This window comes from Ptiloglossa arizonensis, chromosome 4 (genome assembly GCF_051014685.1).
Source record: "Ptiloglossa arizonensis isolate GNS036 chromosome 4, iyPtiAriz1_principal, whole genome shotgun sequence".
In the NCBI taxonomy this organism is placed as follows: Eukaryota; Metazoa; Arthropoda; class Insecta; order Hymenoptera; family Colletidae; genus Ptiloglossa; species Ptiloglossa arizonensis.
Window position 1 is genome coordinate 27338308 of NC_135051.1, and position 19380 is coordinate 27357687.

Below are 19380 nucleotides of genomic sequence, written 5' to 3' on the forward strand. Positions count from 1 at the left end.
AGTAGAAAAATAGATCACATACAAAAATAAAAATGAAAAATTTAATGGAAGATTCATATTATTTTTATGATTACATCAAATAATTTTAATTACATAAGGGAATGACTTCAGTTTTACAAACAGATTTAATCTTATATAAATTACCTTATTTATATAATTTAATCAATTTAATATTTAACCTTACTCTATTATACAATCTTTTTTTGGAATGTTAATTCGGTAATATGAAAACAACAAGTCTATCTATAACAAAATATCTTTTTCAATTTCAACTTCATCTTTGTTGTACAATTGAATAAAATTTGAATTTACAAAATACACACATTTTATATTTATATATATAATTTGTGTGTGTGTGTGTGTGGGTGTGTTGAATTTAAATATAAATTAATTCTCTCATATATATAATACATAGTATACAACAGAATTAATTTATATTCATAAAATATAAATTTATAATTTATAAAGTATAAAAATAATAAATGAATTTATAATTTATAAAATATAAATTTATAATTTATATTTATAAAGTATATATACTAAATATGTAATGCTAGTATAAGTATTGCATTATATAGGAATATTTGGAAAAACAACAGTATTTTCAACTTTATGTACAAATCTAAATGATAGTCCAATAATTTTTCTAATTTTTTAAATCATAAATATGTAAATTACAACAAAATAAAATAGTCTTATATCATTTTATGAAACTCTATTAAGAAAACGTAAATAAAAAGAAAATTCTGTATCATTAAAGTAGTGAAATGTATGGATGTTAAAAAATATGTAAATTCTAAACAATTATGACGATATGTTTGGAATATGTAGAACTTGTAGTATGTAATGGAATACAATCAAGTTTAAATTCAAACTTGAACCAATATCTTCATTAAAATTGGAGCATTTCTTATTTCTTAGTAGAATCAATTTTTTTTTCTACTGGTTTAGATTTTTCAGATTGAGTTTTTTGAACATTATTTTTCAGAGATTCATCAGGTTCTGATTTTATTCTTGCTTTATCTTTTTCTGATGATTTAGTTTTTACATTTGATATCTTTGCATTAATGTTCAAATCAGAATTATCTTTTTTAATCTCCTTTATATTATTTTTCTTATCTTCCTTCAAATTATCCTCTTTAATTCCCTTTGTTGACGTTTTCAAATTAGCTTTTTTAATCACCTTTATATTATCTTCCTTAACTTCTTTCGAATCATCTGTTTTGATTTCCTTTGTTAACGTTTTTGAAGTAGGTAATGAGGGTGAAAGTGGTTTGGGAGTGATAGTAGTAGAATGCGAATTTGTTGTAGATTTTTGTGCAACTGGCTTTAGTATTGTTACATCTGCAATTGGTTTTTCTGTGGTTAACTTAGGTGTTGTTGCATCTGCAACTGGCTTTTGTGTTGTTATAACTATGGCTGGCTTTTGTGTTGTTGCAACTATAACTGGCTTTGGCGTTGTCGCGTCTGCAACTGGCTTTTCTGTGATTAACTTAGGTGTTGTTGTATCTGTGACTGACTTTTGTGCTGTTGCAACTGTGACTGGCTTTTGTGTTGTTGCATCTATAACTGGCTTTTGGGTTGTTGCAACTATGACTGGCTTTTGTGTTGTTGGTATTTTAGTAGCTAGTTTTGGAGTTGTTATAGTTGTAGGCTTTGGAGTAGTTTCCCGAACAGGCGATTTAGTATATGTAGGTTTTACTTCATTCTTCACATTTGACATCTTTCTAACTGTGGGAAGTCGTTCATCTCTTGTCTGCTCTTTTATATTTCCAGAATTTGTGCTGTCTTTTAAATCTGGAAATGCTTGCTTTAATGGAACTCTCATGATATATTCGGTCCAAGGAGAACCAAGCCACAAATATTTATTATGTATATAGGCAGAGCTTGTTACCCTAACTTTTCCATCCATTGAATATAAAGCATCTAAAACATTTCCTCCCTTATCCATTCTCAGTACTATTGATGTTCCTTTTGTAACACAAAATCTTAATGTATCAAATGATCCTACTAAATACAAAACTGTCTCTGCATAATAATTTGGATAAACATCCTCTAATAATTTAAATGGTGCTTCTATCAAATACAGTAATCTGACCAACATTTTTCGTATATATGGATGTGGCATAAGAGATTGAGGTAAGAAAGGATGTAGAGCGTCTACATATGCAAACAAAGATACTAGGAAACCTCCTTGTCCATCACTATGTATATTATCTGGTAAACCAGGTAAAGCTTCTGCAAAGATTTCTTGTTGACCAGCTTTTGAACCTTTCAAATGGTACTTAATAATACGTGAATGAAGACTTTCTGCTACAATCACAAAACTTTCATCATCACTTAATAAAATTCCATTTCCAAATCCCATATTTTGTACTAACACTTCATTCTTTTTTGTTGCAGCATTATATCGAATAAGTCTGTAAATAAATGTTTGTATATATCTGAACAAGCACTTCAAATTTGAAATTCTTACCTTCCAGATGGATTAGCTAAAAATGAATAAATTCCATCATGAAGTGGAAAATCTGTACTTGAATCTGTCCAATAAATGTCTCCATTCTTTGCAATGTCCAAAGCATTAACAATTCTTGGAATTTTCCCATCAATAGGTACAGAACTATTAACTATATTTATGTATTGTCGAGTATTAATATCGACTTTAAAAATACCATAATAAGCATCAGTTACAAATAATTCTCCTTTATTATTGAACTTCAAACCCAAAGGTCTACCACATTTCTCTTCTTGCCACAAACCATCTGAAAAAGACATTGTATTTAAAATATATATGATATTACTAATATATATTAATAACTAACTTAAAGGAGATAAACCATTTCAAATGTAAACCTATTTTTTTATATTCTTAAATAATATTTACATAGACAAGTCAAAAATATCATAAAATTTCAATAATTTTTTAACAATTTTTACATACCACATTTTTTACCAAATTTTACGATCGGTACAATACGATTTTCTTCAATTTTTACGACATAACCTCCACGTAAACCGGTATATATTTCTCCATTAAATGAAGCAAAACTTTCTGGACCTTTGATTTCTCCAGAAAATAAAACTTCTGCTCCCTGTAGTCGATTTATTATATCAAACCGATCCTGTGAATCGGTAGGAACCCTTATACTGAAATATTTTATATGAAACATAGTTACTTATTTTGTACACTTTAAACTTTATTGTTACAGAAGGAATTAAATATTGTACCTGTATTCAGAAAACTCTGTTTCTGGAGGTAAACCTGGCAAAAAAGTAATGACAGCTAAGAAAAGACCGACATATATAATTACGGTGCCTACAGACTTCAAATATCCCATTATTTAACTTGTCGACTATCAATATTTTGAAAGCTTAGCTTTGAATTTAAACGTTAGTTCTTAAAAAACTGTCAAAACTCTTTCAGTGCTTCTTCATCTCAAGACTAATGGTACTGAGAAAAAAGGAAAACTACTTTTATGTAACTGTTTCTTGCCGGTGTAGATAACGGCATTCACGACTTTAATGGCGGTGAATCGTATATGGCAAAATGCACATCTCTGTCAATGTCAGCAAGGGTAAGACTAAATAACTGCCACGCGGGCGGAAAATGTCGATATTATAGGTTTCCGTTAGCCACTTAATTTTATTTCATCGCCAATTCGACAAATTTTGGTATGATTAGGTGGATTTTCGTTTATAATCAACCACATAAGTACCTCTTCGTCTACGCGTAATTTCAATGTTTTTTATTAGTATAACTGATTCACAAATTCAGGTTACAAATTTAAAAATGTCGCATAATTAACTACACTAATAAATAATATTAAAATTATTATTAAAAACTTCTTTTAAGCTGTAGAAAACAGGTATTTTTCTATAATTTTGCCTTTACAATAATAAAGGTATGAAAGCTATTTGCAATAGCATATTGACATAAAAATACCAACATATAATTATTAATTATTTATTATTAATTTCAATGTTCCTTCCTAGTATATTATAATTCAACACCTTTATCTTTTATAAGATTTGCTTATTCATGTTTCAATTCAAATACAATTTATATTTCTTATTAATTGTTTTGTGCACTTGGAATTCTTGTTCAACCAAAGATTACTTCATACATTGCACTCTTCTGCTTTGTTATAGTATTTACTACAATTTTGTAATGGAAATTCTATGGTTGATCTTTAATCCTTTATTAAATCTTGTTGTGTTTAGAGACATTACCTCAGATGCGTAAGAACTATAAAACACATAATTAAAGACGTAGCAGACTAAAGAGATTCTCTCTGGGCACGTGAAAGAGTGATTCATGTCACATAAGAGAAGAATGAATAAGTTCAGCTACTGAATTTATTCTCTAAAATCTAAATTATCTATTTTATAAATAATAATAGTTTAATCCTTGAATTGATAATCCATTTATAAAGAAAATAGACAATGAAATGATTATATCATTAGTTATCTAGCAGTGCACGGATTGAACTATCTTAAAAGGTAATTTTAATTTTATAAAATAGATCATGGGAAATAGAAATACTAAGTAGAATGATAAATAAATTAAAAAATTTATAATTATTCCGTTTAAAAGAAAAATAAACTAAATTTTGGTTACACTAAAAGAAATAATTTGTCATTCAATATTCAATTTGTATCTTTCTTGAAATTTATTTACTTTTCTATAAGAGAAACAATATTCTTGTTACATTGTATGGTTCAACTCATCCCTGTACAGTTACTATTTTTACCGACTGGATAGTTCGGTTCTTAGAATCATCGTTCGATTAAGAAGTCGCTTCAGAAATACTATTTTACCAGGTCGGTATTTCAGACTGTGTGGCACTAGTTACAGTGACTGCTCTACTCTCGTAAAACGAAATGCTTATTCTATGACATCTTGTCTCTTTTACACTGTATACCCATAAATTTTAAATACTCGCAGAGTATGGTCTTCTTAGTAAAACAGTACTACAGGTGAGATATTTAGTATTTTCGAATATTTTCAAAATACTTCTGTAGTGTAACACATTCTTCCTTTGGTTACTAGGCCTACACTATACCTCATTTGTGGTGCTATTAAAAATTTTGAGGACAGCCTGTTACTTTTCGTATTTTTTTGTAGTAAATACAGAGATGTCGCTGTAATTGCCACAAACGTGTAAATTAAGAATTTGTCATTATGCACTTAAATAATTTATGTTTAAACAAACGGAACATAATATTGAAGTAAAATATTGTATAAGTTAAACATTGTCAAAAATGAGTGAGTATAATAATATACGAAGGTAAAAGAAACATATTAACGCAAATTTCTGTTTTAGATAATCTTGAACAACAATGTGAAGACGCACTTTTTAAATTATGTGATGCTAGAGAGCGATATCCATTACGATGCTCCAATCAATTAAAAGAATCTATTCAACTTAACAGTGATATGCATGTAATTATTATTCTTAACAAATGCATAATACTTTCATATTTAACATTCTTACTAAATATTTTATATACAATTTTAAGTGATTCCTTAAGTTATACATTTTTTATTCAGTAAAGGGTAATATAGATACAATATTTTTTCATAAAACATTCATATATGTTTTACAGATGATGAAAGTGTTTCAAAAATTAAATATAGTGGATAAATCAGCAATTTCAGAACATGTACACTTTAACATAAATATTAAAGAAAAAGAAATATGTTTTGAACATTTAGATTGCAAATTACAAAATATTGTGAACAAATTAGATAATTTAAAAGCTGTCTTGAAACAAGTTGAACGTGAAAAAACGTGTGAAATGAATAAACTGTTAAAAGGTTAAATTTATATCTTAAGTAATAAAATATTCAAAGTAGTGTTACATATTTATTTGTTAGTAGTATTTAATGAATTAAATGTACAAGAAGTTTTAAGCATACCATTCATTACTTAATATTAAACTATAAATTGAATTAAAGATAAATAATGCAACAATTTTATGCAAATTATTTGTTAACTTTCATTTAAAAAATTCTTATTGCATGCATGTTGCTAAAGAGGAACTTTTCTCTATTATATTATGAATGCTTTTTGTACTCATACGTCTTACAACAACCTTGGCACCTCTTGTGATATCGTGAAAGAATTTCATTATTTCTATATGTGTTTCACCAAGATTGGTATTTGCTAACATATTTAGAGTTTGTCTTCTTGATCTTAAATCCTTTTGATTGGACAAATTCTTTCCTTTTTTAGTATGTGAAAGATCTTTATAAAATTCGTTTGTAATATCTCGCATTTCATTTGGTAATAATTGTTCTGTTTTATCAATGTTAACAATTTTGCTATGTAATCCGTCCTCGTTTAGTTTTAAATTATTTTCTAAAATACTAACATCTTTTAGCTCCACTTTTAATGCTTCAGATGATGTACTTTTACTGTGTATTTCATTATTTGTATGTACAGGTATCTGGGAATTTAGATACTGAGTACTTTTAAATGAATTACAATCTAAACTTTTCCCTTTTAACTGTGTACTAGAAGTATTTTCTGCCTGATGGGATTGAATTTTATGAACTTCAGTACTGTCAACATTTGTTTCATTTTTATTATTTGAAGAAGTATGTTTCATTGGTGACCTTTTTCCAAGTATTTTTTGTAATGTTGCTGGTATTTGATCTTCATTGATAATTTCATTTGAAATTATTATTGGAACATTTGTTTTACATTTTCTAGTATTATCAAATGTGTATTTATGTTTCATATTTATATTATGCTGTGAGTTACGTGTTTCATCCGTAGTGCATTTTATAGGTAATTCTTCTGACTTCGTGAGAGAATTATTATTTGAACAATTATTTTTTAAACAGATCTTTGATACAAAATCTTTTTTGATCAGAGGATTAATTTCAGTTTTTGTTGTTTCAAATTTAATTGATTCTTCAGGGTCAGTATTATCCATTAATAAAGATAGGACCTTTAATTTATTTTCAGTTTTATCTCGTTCCTTAAAATCAAGTAATGAAGGCTGAAAAATTTCATCTTGTAATGCTTCTGGTATAATATCTTCCTCTTCTTCATACACTACATCTCCATTCTCAATTATTTTCACATTTTCATCGTATTTATAGTCATACATATCCATATATTGACCTTTATTTGCAACATTGTGCTCTTTATTCTCATTACTAAATCTTCGACTAGTTGAAGAAGACTGCCATGGTACTTGTTCTAATTCAGGCTTAATTGTATTTTCACATTTATATTCAGTTTCAGTTTGTTTTGGAAATTCAATCATTGTTATTAAATTTTCTAACCCAAGCAAACTAGAATTTCGTAAACATTTTTCTCCTTTTTTTGTTTCAATTTTCTCAGAATTTTCCAGCACCTCATCTACCTCTAATTTAGTTTTTTGTTCTATAACTGCTACAGTATCTTGTCCTTGTCGAATTGTAAACATTAATCCTTCCATTACTAAATCTGTAATATCAGAAGATCGTGATGCTATATTATCAGATATATGTTTCCTTTTTTTAAGGCAAGATATTTCTTCAGTTTTTGAAACATCTGTGAGTAGTTCCACAGAATTTGTGGAATGTTTTTCATCTACTTCTTCCGATCTACGTTTCCTAGTTTCATTTAATGAAACATCAAAGTTTGACATCTTACGTTTTGCATCTTCTATTTCTCTTTCTATCAGGTATTGATATGGTAAATTAATGGAATCTGCATTGATAGCATCAACAATATTATCATCCTCTGATGTTTTATTAATATTTGATACAAAATTGTCTTTGTATTCAGTAAAATCGTTCTCATTAGCATATTCATCTATTTCAAATAATTTATTATCATTTTTATCTTTAATATTTCCCTTTTCTAAACAGTTTGAATCTCTTGATAGATTAGTAATCACATCATTTTCTTCATCTTTGTTTGCAATATTACTTAATAATATTGAATTTGTATTACTTATACTCTGATTCTTATTTTTCTTTTGCAATTTTACAGTAGAGTGTCTTAAACACTTACTTACTTTTATTTTATTAGAAAGTTTTTTATTACTTTCAGATGATACATTAGGCAGTAAAGATAAGTCAAACTTTGAACTATTTGTAAACTTATTTGAATTTTCATGATTTGCTGTTTGTTTTATCAATTCTTTGTTTGTAAATGTTTTTGTTAAATTATTGACTTCCAAATTATTATCTAAATGAATATGTTTACTTTCTGATTCTAATACCTCTTCTTGTACATTATTAGATTGCTTGTTTTGTTCTGGCAGATTATTTTTTGCAGAATGCATTTCATTTTTATCACTTTGAATTAAGGACTGATCAGAAGATGTTACCACATATTTTACATTGTGTTCTACACTTTCCAAAGAAAACATTATTTTTATGGTAAGAACAAAAGCATGAGAAAATGCTGCAACAGACCGTTCTTTAAACTTCATTAGTGCAAACATTTTGTCTTGTCGAGTCCATGATGTATGATCTATATTATTGTACACTACAGTTAAGAAAATTATAACAAAATATAAACAGTGTTTGAAATTGACATAAAATTTAATACTCAATTATTATACTTATCATAGTCTTAGAAAGTAAAATATTTTAATAAATATGTTGAATTCAGAAAAAAGGATACTGTAAGTAACTAAAAGATGACTTGTACTAAATTGTTGCCCCTGGCGCGGTTGATTTTTTATAATTCTTCTAATTATTTTCATTAATTCTTTTGCAAAGTAAAATTGCTTTACGTTTCTGTAAGTATAGATTATAAAATCTATAACATTAATAACAATTTATCACTAATAATTTTTACCTAGTCGTGCGATGATATCTAAAAATAAATTTATATATGTTGTTCTTATGGCATAACCAGTATGAACTTGGCACTGTTAAAACTGGATTTTCCCTTCGTTGGATCCAATCAATCCAGCTAGTCTTTCGTACATATATTCCAGGCATCGTCTTTCAGGTATTAACTCTTGGAATAAAGGAATTAATTTTATTGAATCCTTTCCACCAAATGATTCCTTTACTGTAATAGTAAGGTAGTACAATACTTTTTGCTAAAAAAATAGGTAAAATTCCATTTATATAATACAAGTTTCTTAATGTCAGTTATGTTTCTTAATACTTACTCCTGTTATAACTTCATTAATAAATACATCTACAACTGTATCCCAAGGTACAAATGCGCATGAGCTTAAACCAGAAAATATTCTTTTTCCATTAGTATATATACCAACAAATTCTATCACTATTAATGTATCTACAAAAAGAAAATATTAATAAAATTCAAATATGTTTATAAAATGTAATAATTCAACAAACCTTTATTCACAGAAGTAATAAAATGAATGAACTGTAATACCAAAACTAATACAGAAACAATGAATGGTACTAAAATATTAAATGCTTTCCATAGGAACAATGTTGTAAACATTAAAAGGAGAGTCACATTGATATTCAAACATGTGTCTTTATATAAAACAAATTTCATAACATTTTTAGCTTTTGCACTTTTATCAACGAGTTTTAGTTTACATCCATTTACACTTTGGAAAAACAATTCAGGTGGAGATCCACTATTGAGAAATGTGGACGACATTAATGAAAATTATTTACACTGTTACTACCAGCAGTAAATTTATCAACAATTTCCACTAAATGAAAGAAGAACAAGTTTAGTGTAATATTTTGTTATAAAAATTATTTCTCATAAATAATGTATACTAACATTTTGCATCTAAATGAATTAATAAAGAATACACTGAAAGTAAACAGGTAACCAAATACATATATACAATCAATTATATTAGTAAAAAGTCAACAAGCACTAACAAATATCATGTAACAATGGTGTTTTTGCAACAAAATAATAGAATTACTAAATGTGCGTATATACACAATTTATATGTGTATATATATATATATATACACACACACACACATATATATACACATATATATATTTTTTTAACAGTGCAAAATTCAAATAATTTTTGACAAAACAAATTTTATTGTAACAGAACGTTTTGCACCCAACTGTACTGTCAAAATTGACAGCTGACACATTTGTACTCTAATTGAAGATAATACTGCATATAACGTTAACGATTTTGTTTTCATAAACACATATATACAGAATCGTTTGAATATTTTCAATAGAAAAAAACAATAATTCTATTTTGATTGGTTTATAAATAGTGGTATATTAATGTAAAATAATTAAAAATAATTGAATTTTTACTATTTATATCTGTATATACATACACTTTTAATAAAAACCTGTTCCAGTTAAAGATTAGGTAGGTTTAGGAATATATATACACGTACACAATCAGCGTTAAAAGTTGGTAATTTATACTACCATATCAGGCTAATATTGCATTAAATATTTCAATATTTATTTTTGTTACGCAAAAATGATTTATTACAAACAAATGTTTTTAAGCATTTTGAAACTTTGCAGAATTCAAATGACAAGCAATTTTTGTCTCATGCATACACATATGCCACCAAACGTACAGATTTACTAAAAAATAATTTAAATACGCCATTAAATAAAAGTAGTTCCATGAGAATGTAACTTTAGGACGTGGTTTCAGATTCATACAGAGAACAACAGGGTATCTTACAAATAATATTATAAAGTATTTTCTCCTAGTTTACTAAACAAAAAGAAAAAATATTCCTTAGGTATTTTAAAGTTTAGTGAAATCCTTTACGTAACATGAGGTACGTTGCTGCTTTCGAAGAAAATAGTTTGTATTCTTATATGTAAATACCCTATACTATATAATACGTGTATTAAATACACAATGTTCAATACATGAATTTCATGAAATAAACATGTCATATGTTTTTTTTATAAAACTCTTAAGATTGTATTTATTCACAATGCTGTAAATATGTAATAAGGATATATAAACGAAAAATATAGCTATAAAAGAAGGAATCTAAAAGAAACAAGATATCAAGGTATGGAAAAGATAAGACCTGAAGTATAAGTATATAGACGTGATTTTGTCTGAATTACTCCAGTCCCGTCATGTAGAGGGAGTGAAACAGCACCTGCTGCCATTCTGGCATTACGTCAATGGTGGACGTCTCATTCGCTGGTTTGGGAGGAGTTACCGTGACCGCCATTGTTACAGCTCTTTCATATTGAAGAACGTGATCTGTGAATTCGTGCCATCACATAACTGATTTCAACGGTTTGTGTCTCCCTCGTAGATTTCTGCGACAACAGTACACGACATCAGTGAGCGTGTTTTGAGCATAGCATGTCCACAATGAATCCCGAATAGTGAGTAAACTTCTTTTTGCGCAGACATAAGTGTATCTAGGAATGTTCACTTCGTGAAACATAATTGATTCAATTGCAACTCCAACAATGATTATATTCAAAGGGGATTAATCAATTTCATCTGCATATTGTTTAGTTAATGTAGAGAAGCTCTGTTTAACTCCTACTGTCTGACAGATTCACCTTCCCCCCTCCCCCACTCTTTACATACCTATCTATATTCACTAGCCATATTTCAGAAATTCATTCTCTGTTGTGCTTTCTTGATTCTGAATTCATCAAAACGTATTTCTTAATCTCTATTGATTAATTACTGAACTTAAATTCATAAAATTTATACAATTTCTATAGAAAGTCTGTAAAAATAAATTTAAATTTGATCTTTAAATAATTTTAGAAGGGTTAAGACAAAGTTCATTATTTGCTTGAGATATATTAGCTAAAGTTTAATCGCACCAAGTTATATATATATATATAATATGTGCGTATACACACGCGCGCGCGCGCACACACACACACACGTATATATATATATATATATTCACACATAAAATGAATTGTATATATGTATATATACACATTATATATATATATATAAATAAATAAATAAATATAATGAATTGTATTATATGAAATTATTATGAAAGTATGTAATATATATTACATTTTTATTGAGGGTAATGTCACAAAGTGTTATTTCTATGAAGATGAATTATAAAACAAACATTTAATAAAATAAACTTTGATATATATCTAATAACCTTTTTTATACTTTTGTATTGTTATTAACATGTTCTGCTGATATTTTAATTTATTATATATCATAATTGTTTTGTTATGTATTATATTAGCATCATATAATATTCATCACTAATTCTCAATACATCTATTTATCATAACATCATAACTCAATACATCTATTTATTTAGTATTACATAATTTAAAAGTAATTCTAAAAATTTTCAAACTATTTTTATGGCTCATAATTTTTTTACAAACAAAATATTTAAATGTACAAAGATTAAATCTATGGTTTAATGTATAATATTATAATGCATTGATGAATAAATATAATGTTATTTTATAGCGATTAATACGCAGTTACAAGTGATTTATTCAAAATAAATTTGTTTACAGTGATTACCTGTTTAAATTGCTCTTAATTGGAGATTCAGGAGTTGGAAAATCATGTCTTCTACTCCGTTTTGCTGATGACACGTACACAGAAAGTTATATCAGTACTATTGGTGTAGATTTCAAGATAAGAACAATTGACTTAGATGGAAAAACAATAAAACTGCAAATTTGGGATACTGCAGGTCAAGAACGATTCAGAACAATTACAAGTTCTTATTACAGAGGTGCACATGGTATTATTGTTGTTTACGACTGCACAGATCAAGAAACTTTCAACAATGTTAAACAGTGGCTTGAAGAAATTGATCGTTATGCCTGTGACAATGTTAATAAGCTATTGGTTGGCAATAAATGTGATGTTCATACTAAAAAAGTAGTTGATTACACAACAGCAAAGGTAGGATAACTGTTTTGAAATAAGCCACTGTTAGAACTAAGTATGAATTGTTTTATTAATAGGAATATGCAGATCAGCTTGGAATTCCATTCTTGGAAACATCAGCAAAAAATGCAATGAATGTAGAACAGGCTTTTATGACAATGGCTGCAGAAATAAAACTTAGAGTGGGTCCTCCATCAAGTGGGAATAGTGATCCAGCAAATAAAGTGAAAATAGAGCATGGACGTCCAATTGAACCCTCTAAATCTGGGTGCTGCTGAGAAATATTATTTTACATCTCTGTAACCAAAGTATGCGTTTTTTTCTTCTTATTTGTTAATGAAGATTCTTAACTTCAAAAATACAACTATTAAAAATTTAACATAATGCACTTTTGCTTATACAATAATGGCACATTTTTTATTTACAGAAGGACATCTTATGGTAGCAGTTTTATACTGCTTAAAAAAAACATTACCAGAAGAAATATAAAAGATCATGGAAGTTTCAGTTAATATTATTTGAAAAAATGAGATGTGAAGCATTATCAATTATGGACCACCAACTCTAATGTAGAGTTGAATAAAATAACTTTTGTTCTATCTTTTTTTCCAAGAAAGGAGAACATAATTACTCACTCGCTAATATCTAGTGCAAAAATCGACCTTAGAAATATTGTCGAATTAGCATCAAAAGTCATTGATTTTACGCGTGTAACGGCAATTCGAGTTTATGAAGTAAATTAAATAATATTGTGTATCGTGGTTATAAAGATAAGCACCTTATTTTTAGCGTAATTATAACATGTATAATTGAATGTTTTTTTTTTGTCTTAGAAGGGAGTCATTCTTACTCTTTGTACTACCCAGACATTTTCCATATTTTATTCCAAACTTTTTCTTGTGATAAACAGGAATTAGATTAATAACGTACTGAAACATACCGTCGTTGTTGCCTCCCTCCTTTTTCAGTGCTCATTAGTGTAATTTAATAACATTATATTAATAAATATTTCAACACTAATACACAGAACGCAAATAGCATACCTATGTGTACAAGGATAATTAAAAACGTTACACATGTTCCATCTGGTAACTTCTGTAAGAGTTACATAAGTTTTTTAAAAACTTGTGCTACTTGCGATGTTCGTAACGTCGTTCGCCTATTATAAATACATTGTGTCGTTTGATAAGTGTTCGAGCGCTTGATAAATATTCGATATCTTCTATCTTGTTTCTACAAAATAAGCACATATTCATAAAGCTGTTTGTTTCATAAGAATTTGTAAGATTAAAAATTTAGCTAAACATTCTCTTTTGTATCGGTTCTTTACTGTTCAAAATAGTTAATATTATTTTATATTACATACTTGTTATTTTAATGTTTTTACTTTCCTATAATCTAGTTAATTAAAGGATATCTAATAAATTAGATTATTTTAGTGGAATTTCATAATATGCAATGATAATACCAAAACGATTTTATATACCATATATTATTCTGATTTTTATTAAAAAGAAGAAAAAACATATTTTGTACAAAAAACCGATATTACAATTACTATTAATCTCGTTTTTGTATTGTTAAAAAAAAAGTTTTTATGAAAACAAAATAAGTGTATTTCAAAACTACGTCGAGTTTCTACTATAATACTATTAATTTGTTATATCAATTAACAAAGTGAAATCTATAGAGATCTTTATAACAAGGATGTATGTAACAACTAGATGTATAATTACAAGAATAAAAAAACATGTGTATGTAGTAAATCATTTGCCAATCCTTGTATTATATGTGTGTGTGTGTGTATATATCTGTGTGTGTATGAATAAATAAATATATATATATATATATATATATATATATATAAAAATCCTTTTTAGTATTGTTAAACATATACTGTGAGGTAATATTATACAATAATTCTTGTCATTAATATTTCGTATAGATCGGTCCTCATTTGGTAATACCAAATATGAAGTAGAAGACGTGTTATACAAGTTGTCAAACAATCGTAGAAAAACTAATTTTTCTTAAATGTATAAATCCTAATAAAGATTGATAGTAACTTTTTAACAAAATTGGTGTCTTATTATGTAATTTTTGATCATTCATTCAGTAATTGTTTATTTTATAGCAAGATTAATCAAAGATATTATAACCTTACAACTGTCATTCAAATTTCGTAAAAATGATGCAACAATATATGAAGGAATTAGAACAGGTAAATTATAGATAAATTATTAAGTTAAATCAATTATATTTGTTTCATTAATTTATAAATGCAATAATAACATTTAATATTGTGCTATTTTTTTGCAGGATCCGTTTGATCCTGAAGAATTTGTTGAAAGACTCGCTTGGAGAACAGTTAATGATACAACGAAAGATGGTGGAAAAACATTTTTTGATCCCATGATAGTGCATGAGACATTTCTCCAAGCAATAAAAGATTTACAAATTCTACAAGAACGTCAACAGAAAAAATGTGATAAGCTTGAAGCAGCATTAAAAGATGAGGAAGCAAGACATATGCTCGAAATTCTTGAATTACAAGAAAGAAATAAACATTCAATCGATTTGTTTCATCAATTAGATGAAAGAATAAATTTTGTTGCTACTAAAGTTTTACATCTAGGAGATCAGTTGGAAAGTGTTAACACACCAAGAGCCAGAGCTGTTGAGGCTCAAAAATTGATGAGACATTTCTCAGATTTTTTAAGTCCTGGACCTTTGACAGATCCAATCTTTACAGATAAGTCATCGGTATAAATGCCTGTTTCATATATATTTGTGTAATTACAATGAATATTAAATTTCACAAAAATTAAGATTCTTCTCCATTTTATAACAGCTAGATGAAGCAGCAGATGTGATACAAAAACTCCATCTTATTTCACAAGAACTACCTTCTGAGAAATTTGAACATGCCAAGAAAAAAATTTCTGTTAAATATGATGAAATTGAAAGAAACCTAATAGAAGAATTTGTTAGGGCACATAATAGAGAAGATGCTAATCGTATGAGAGAATTAGCGTCTGTTTTAGCTCATTTCAAAGGATATTCTCAGTGCATTGATGCATTTATAGAACAAAGTCAGATGGGTTCATTTGGTGGAAAAGATGTTTTTCAAGATGTGATACCTATGTGTACAAAGTATCATAAATTAATGCAACAAGTATTTACAAATCCTGAACAGGTGATGGCAAAGTTTGTGTTAAATATCTATCATTTAAGACTTCAAAAGTATGCAGTTGCTAAATTAGCGGATAAAACTGATCCTGATAAGTACCTCAGGAACTTATATGATTTGTACACTAGGACTGTAAAATTATCTACAGAATTAAAAATATTTAATATGGGTACTGATGGTACATACCTTGTAAAACTCACTAGAAATATATTTCAAAAATATTTGGATACTTATATTATGTAAGTTCATGCAATAATGAATATATTTATAGTATAAGGAACTAATATATACATTTATTTTAGCACTGAAACAAAAGCATTACGGGAAAAATCAGCAGCTCTTCTCATTGAATATTATGAATCTAAAAACCATCAAAAAAAGCAGCTACAAACTGGTGGCTTCCAAGAATTACGGAGAGATTTACAAGCAGTTCTAGGTGCAAGAACTAACATAAATATTGCTCAGATTGAAAATTATGGCGGAGAGACGTTTCTATCTGAAGAACTTGCAATTGCTTTATTACAAAAAAGTAAACTGGCATTTCAAAGATGTCAATTGTTATCAAAACCCGATGAAATACCGATAAACGCGCTTCAAATTTTGGAAATATTACTGCAATATCTAATAAGTGAACATGTTGATTATGCATTAGAATTAGGTTTACAAAGTGTACCGATTCCGGAAAGTCGAACTCAACCTGAGATACACTTTTTCAATGTTGTACGTCAGTGTAATGCAATTGTACGTCTTCTAGAAGAACAGTTTAACGACAGTCTTATACCCCTTATCACGTAAAATTCACTTTTGTCTATTTTATAAAAATACTAGTAATAAGATATATACTTTAAATATATTTTTTTTTTGTAGATCCACGCCAAAACATGGAGATTGTATGTTGAAGAAAAAAGTTGCATTAGATCAAATTGAAATGAAACTAGAAACAGGATTAGATAGAAGTATAAATGCTATTGTTGGTTGGGTAAAAGTGTACCTACAAAACGAGCAACGTAAGACCGATTTTAAACCTGAAACTGATGTTGATACTTTGAGTACTCCAGCGTGTTTAACAGTAGTTCAATATGTCACTGGAATGATTCGACACATTCGAAATACATTAGATGGAAAAAATTTAAATAATGCCCTAACAGAATTGGGAGTTCGATTTCACAAAGTTATTTATGATCATCTACAACAATTTCAATTTAATTCCGCTGGTGCTATGTGTGCAATATGTGACATGAACGAATACCGTAAATGTGTCAAGGAGCTTGAAGTTGATCTTGTTACTTCCTTGTTTGATACTTTACATGCTTTATGTAATTTATTACTAGTTAAACCAGAAAACTTGAAACAAGTTTGTACAGGTGATCAATTGGTATGTTATATATTATAGATATTATAATTCCTTAATGATTTAAACATAATTCTTAACTTTTTAACTTAATTATAAGACAATTATTTGTTCATGAATTTTTATTATTACAGGCAACATTGGATCGAAATGTTTTGGTGAATTTTATACAATTAAGAACTGATTACAAAACACAAAAATTAGCAAATTGTTTAAAAGGTTTAGCTACATGATACTTTCATATTTTTTTAATGATACTCATGTATTGCTTATTAGTATTTGAAGCATTTTATACAGAATATCTGAAATTAAATATATAGCCAAGACAGTAACATTGCATAAACAAAGGCTTAAAAAGTGAAGGTGTTGCTTTACATATATTAATAATGCTCCATTATTTGGTCAATTGTACAAAACTTTACTAAAACATATTTTGTGATTAATGATAAGTATTTAAATAGTAGTGACTCCTTTATTTTTTAGGGTTTGACTATGTATGAGAAGAAAGATAAATAAAATTTTCTTTCTTTTCATAGTTATTTAATAAACATGATATATATTTGTAGCAAATGTATTAATTTTATTGGTATATAAGATGGTCATAAAGAATTGCAGTTTTTTTTTAACGAACGAACGTTTTCCTTACTTTAAGAGAAATTGGTATATACAGGCAGTAACTAAGTATAAAATTCATTGTATCAAATTTTGTTCATGCTGATTACTTTTTTTGATTTCATTATTCCTAATATAAATTGATATTAGACAATTATTTGCCCCAAATTTGGTAATATATTTTGACATACTACATACCACTTCAATTAAAGCATATTTTTCTGTGTTATACTAAATCCTGCAGTTAATCTCTACAATGTTGCGAGGGAGTACCTTCATTTTAAATGTATTTCACGCATATATAAGTTTATATTTTGGTTTTTCAACTTAATGAATATTTTTATTAAATAAACTGTCTTGCAATCAAAGTATTAGTACTAAATTAAAAAAAAAAGGAAAAAAACATTAAAATACTGTATCTTATTGACTGATGTCTGTATGGAAAATAGATTTTACAGTATAAAATTTAATATTGTAAAACTAACACTAGTTAGAACTAAACTAAACCAAAGATGTCAATTAATTGTATCTATGTAATTTTTTTATTTACATGCATACTCGAAACAAACACCATTGCTTATTTAGAATATGATACAAATTAAAATTTTGATGCTTTGGAAAACAGATCATTATCTGTGCAAGTATGGAGCACATATCTATATTCGCAATTGTTAGAATTTTAATGATTAATTAAATAATTTTCAACATTATTGTAATTGACAATTTAGAAAAGTGTGGAAGGATACCTAAAGTTGACTACACATTTACATTTACTGTAAACAGATTTGATAATGCAATTTGAAGCAATATTAAAATGTAATTTTTTTATGCACAATTTATTTTACTGGATATTAAACTAAGCATATGTTAGAAATTCATTACGTTTTATGAGAAGGTTATAAAAATGGTTGAATATGTTGTATGAATTTTTGTTATAACAACAATATTAGTAACTTAAATGTTATGTATAAAAATTAAGTTAATATCAATATTTTATTAATGAAAAATTAGCAAATGACAAATATCACTGATATCAAGCACATTTCTAGGAAGGTGCTGATAAAATAAGTGGTACTAAAAATAAGTTTCAATTTACTACCAAATTAACAAAATATAATATTAAACATTTCCACTTGTCATACATAATGTAAATGAGCAGTTTCAAAATATTCTCAGGAATATGGTAATACATATATTGAATATACTATGAATTAGAATAAAAATTTTGTTTTAAAAATACGGTACAAAAATGTGATAAGCAATAAATGTATTTTCTGAAAAAATTGACAAATTTTGTATCAATAATATTAAACCACTAATGACTTAATAGTTTAGCAATATAAGAAAACAAGAAATTAAAATGTGTAATATAATACAGTCACAAAAGAATGTAAAAATTTGAAATTAT

The 19380-nt window shown here is 27.2% G+C and overlaps 5 protein-coding genes across 13 annotated transcripts; 3 read left to right on the forward strand and 2 right to left on the reverse strand.

The window, feature by feature from the left end:
- Positions 1–655: 655 nt before the first annotated feature.
- On the reverse strand, positions 656–3608 carry LOC143145752 (adipocyte plasma membrane-associated protein Hemomucin). Its single transcript, XM_076309443.1, has 4 exons — positions 3229–3608; positions 2942–3147; positions 2477–2762; positions 656–2420 (listed from the first exon to the last, which is right to left on the reverse strand). Exons 1-4 carry the CDS (start codon positions 3336–3338, stop codon positions 911–913), a joined length of 2112 nt encoding a protein of 703 aa, XP_076165558.1. The 5' UTR covers positions 3339–3608; the 3' UTR covers positions 656–910.
- On the forward strand, positions 3326–5856 carry LOC143145761 (uncharacterized). 8 transcript variants are annotated; one of them, XM_076309464.1, is made up of 6 exons: positions 3485–3575; positions 4222–4500; positions 4739–4977; positions 5051–5266; positions 5325–5443; positions 5608–5856. In XM_076309464.1, exons 4-6 carry the CDS (start codon positions 5263–5265, stop codon positions 5821–5823), a joined length of 339 nt encoding a protein of 112 aa, XP_076165579.1. In that variant the 5' UTR covers positions 3485–3575; positions 4222–4500; positions 4739–4977; positions 5051–5262; the 3' UTR covers positions 5824–5856. The 8 variants fall into 8 exon arrangements, with proteins under 8 accessions (XP_076165578.1, XP_076165579.1, XP_076165581.1 ...); XM_076309466.1 differs by having other exon boundaries at positions 4822–4977; XM_076309470.1 differs by having other exon boundaries at positions 4739–5266.
- On the reverse strand, positions 5855–10512 carry LOC143145751 (uncharacterized). 2 transcript variants are annotated; one of them, XM_076309441.1, is made up of 5 exons: positions 10265–10512; positions 9130–9260; positions 8808–9057; positions 8631–8746; positions 5855–8477 (listed from the first exon to the last, which is right to left on the reverse strand). In XM_076309441.1, exons 3-5 carry the CDS (start codon positions 8951–8953, stop codon positions 6016–6018), a joined length of 2724 nt encoding a protein of 907 aa, XP_076165556.1. In that variant the 5' UTR covers positions 8954–9057; positions 9130–9260; positions 10265–10512; the 3' UTR covers positions 5855–6015. The 2 variants fall into 2 exon arrangements, with proteins under 2 accessions (XP_076165556.1, XP_076165557.1); XM_076309442.1 differs by lacking the exon at positions 10265–10512 and having other exon boundaries at positions 8808–9026; positions 9130–9308.
- Positions 10513–11047: 535 nt separating this feature from the next.
- Rab1 (RAS oncogene family member Rab1) lies at positions 11048–14128 on the forward strand. Its single transcript, XM_076309641.1, has 4 exons — positions 11048–11300; positions 12438–12834; positions 12897–13127; positions 13247–14128. The coding sequence occupies exons 1-3, from the start codon at positions 11278–11280 to the stop codon at positions 13095–13097; spliced, it is 621 nt and encodes a 206-aa protein (XP_076165756.1). The 5' UTR covers positions 11048–11277; the 3' UTR covers positions 13098–13127; positions 13247–14128.
- Positions 14129–14785: 657 nt separating this feature from the next.
- Sec10 (Exocyst complex component Sec10) lies at positions 14786–19255 on the forward strand. The gene is made up of 6 exons (XM_076309193.1): positions 14786–15040; positions 15139–15582; positions 15671–16248; positions 16312–16800; positions 16877–17384; positions 17495–19255. Exons 1-6 carry the CDS (start codon positions 15008–15010, stop codon positions 17591–17593), a joined length of 2151 nt encoding a protein of 716 aa, XP_076165308.1. The 5' UTR covers positions 14786–15007; the 3' UTR covers positions 17594–19255.
- The last annotated feature ends 125 nt before the right edge of the window (positions 19256–19380 follow it).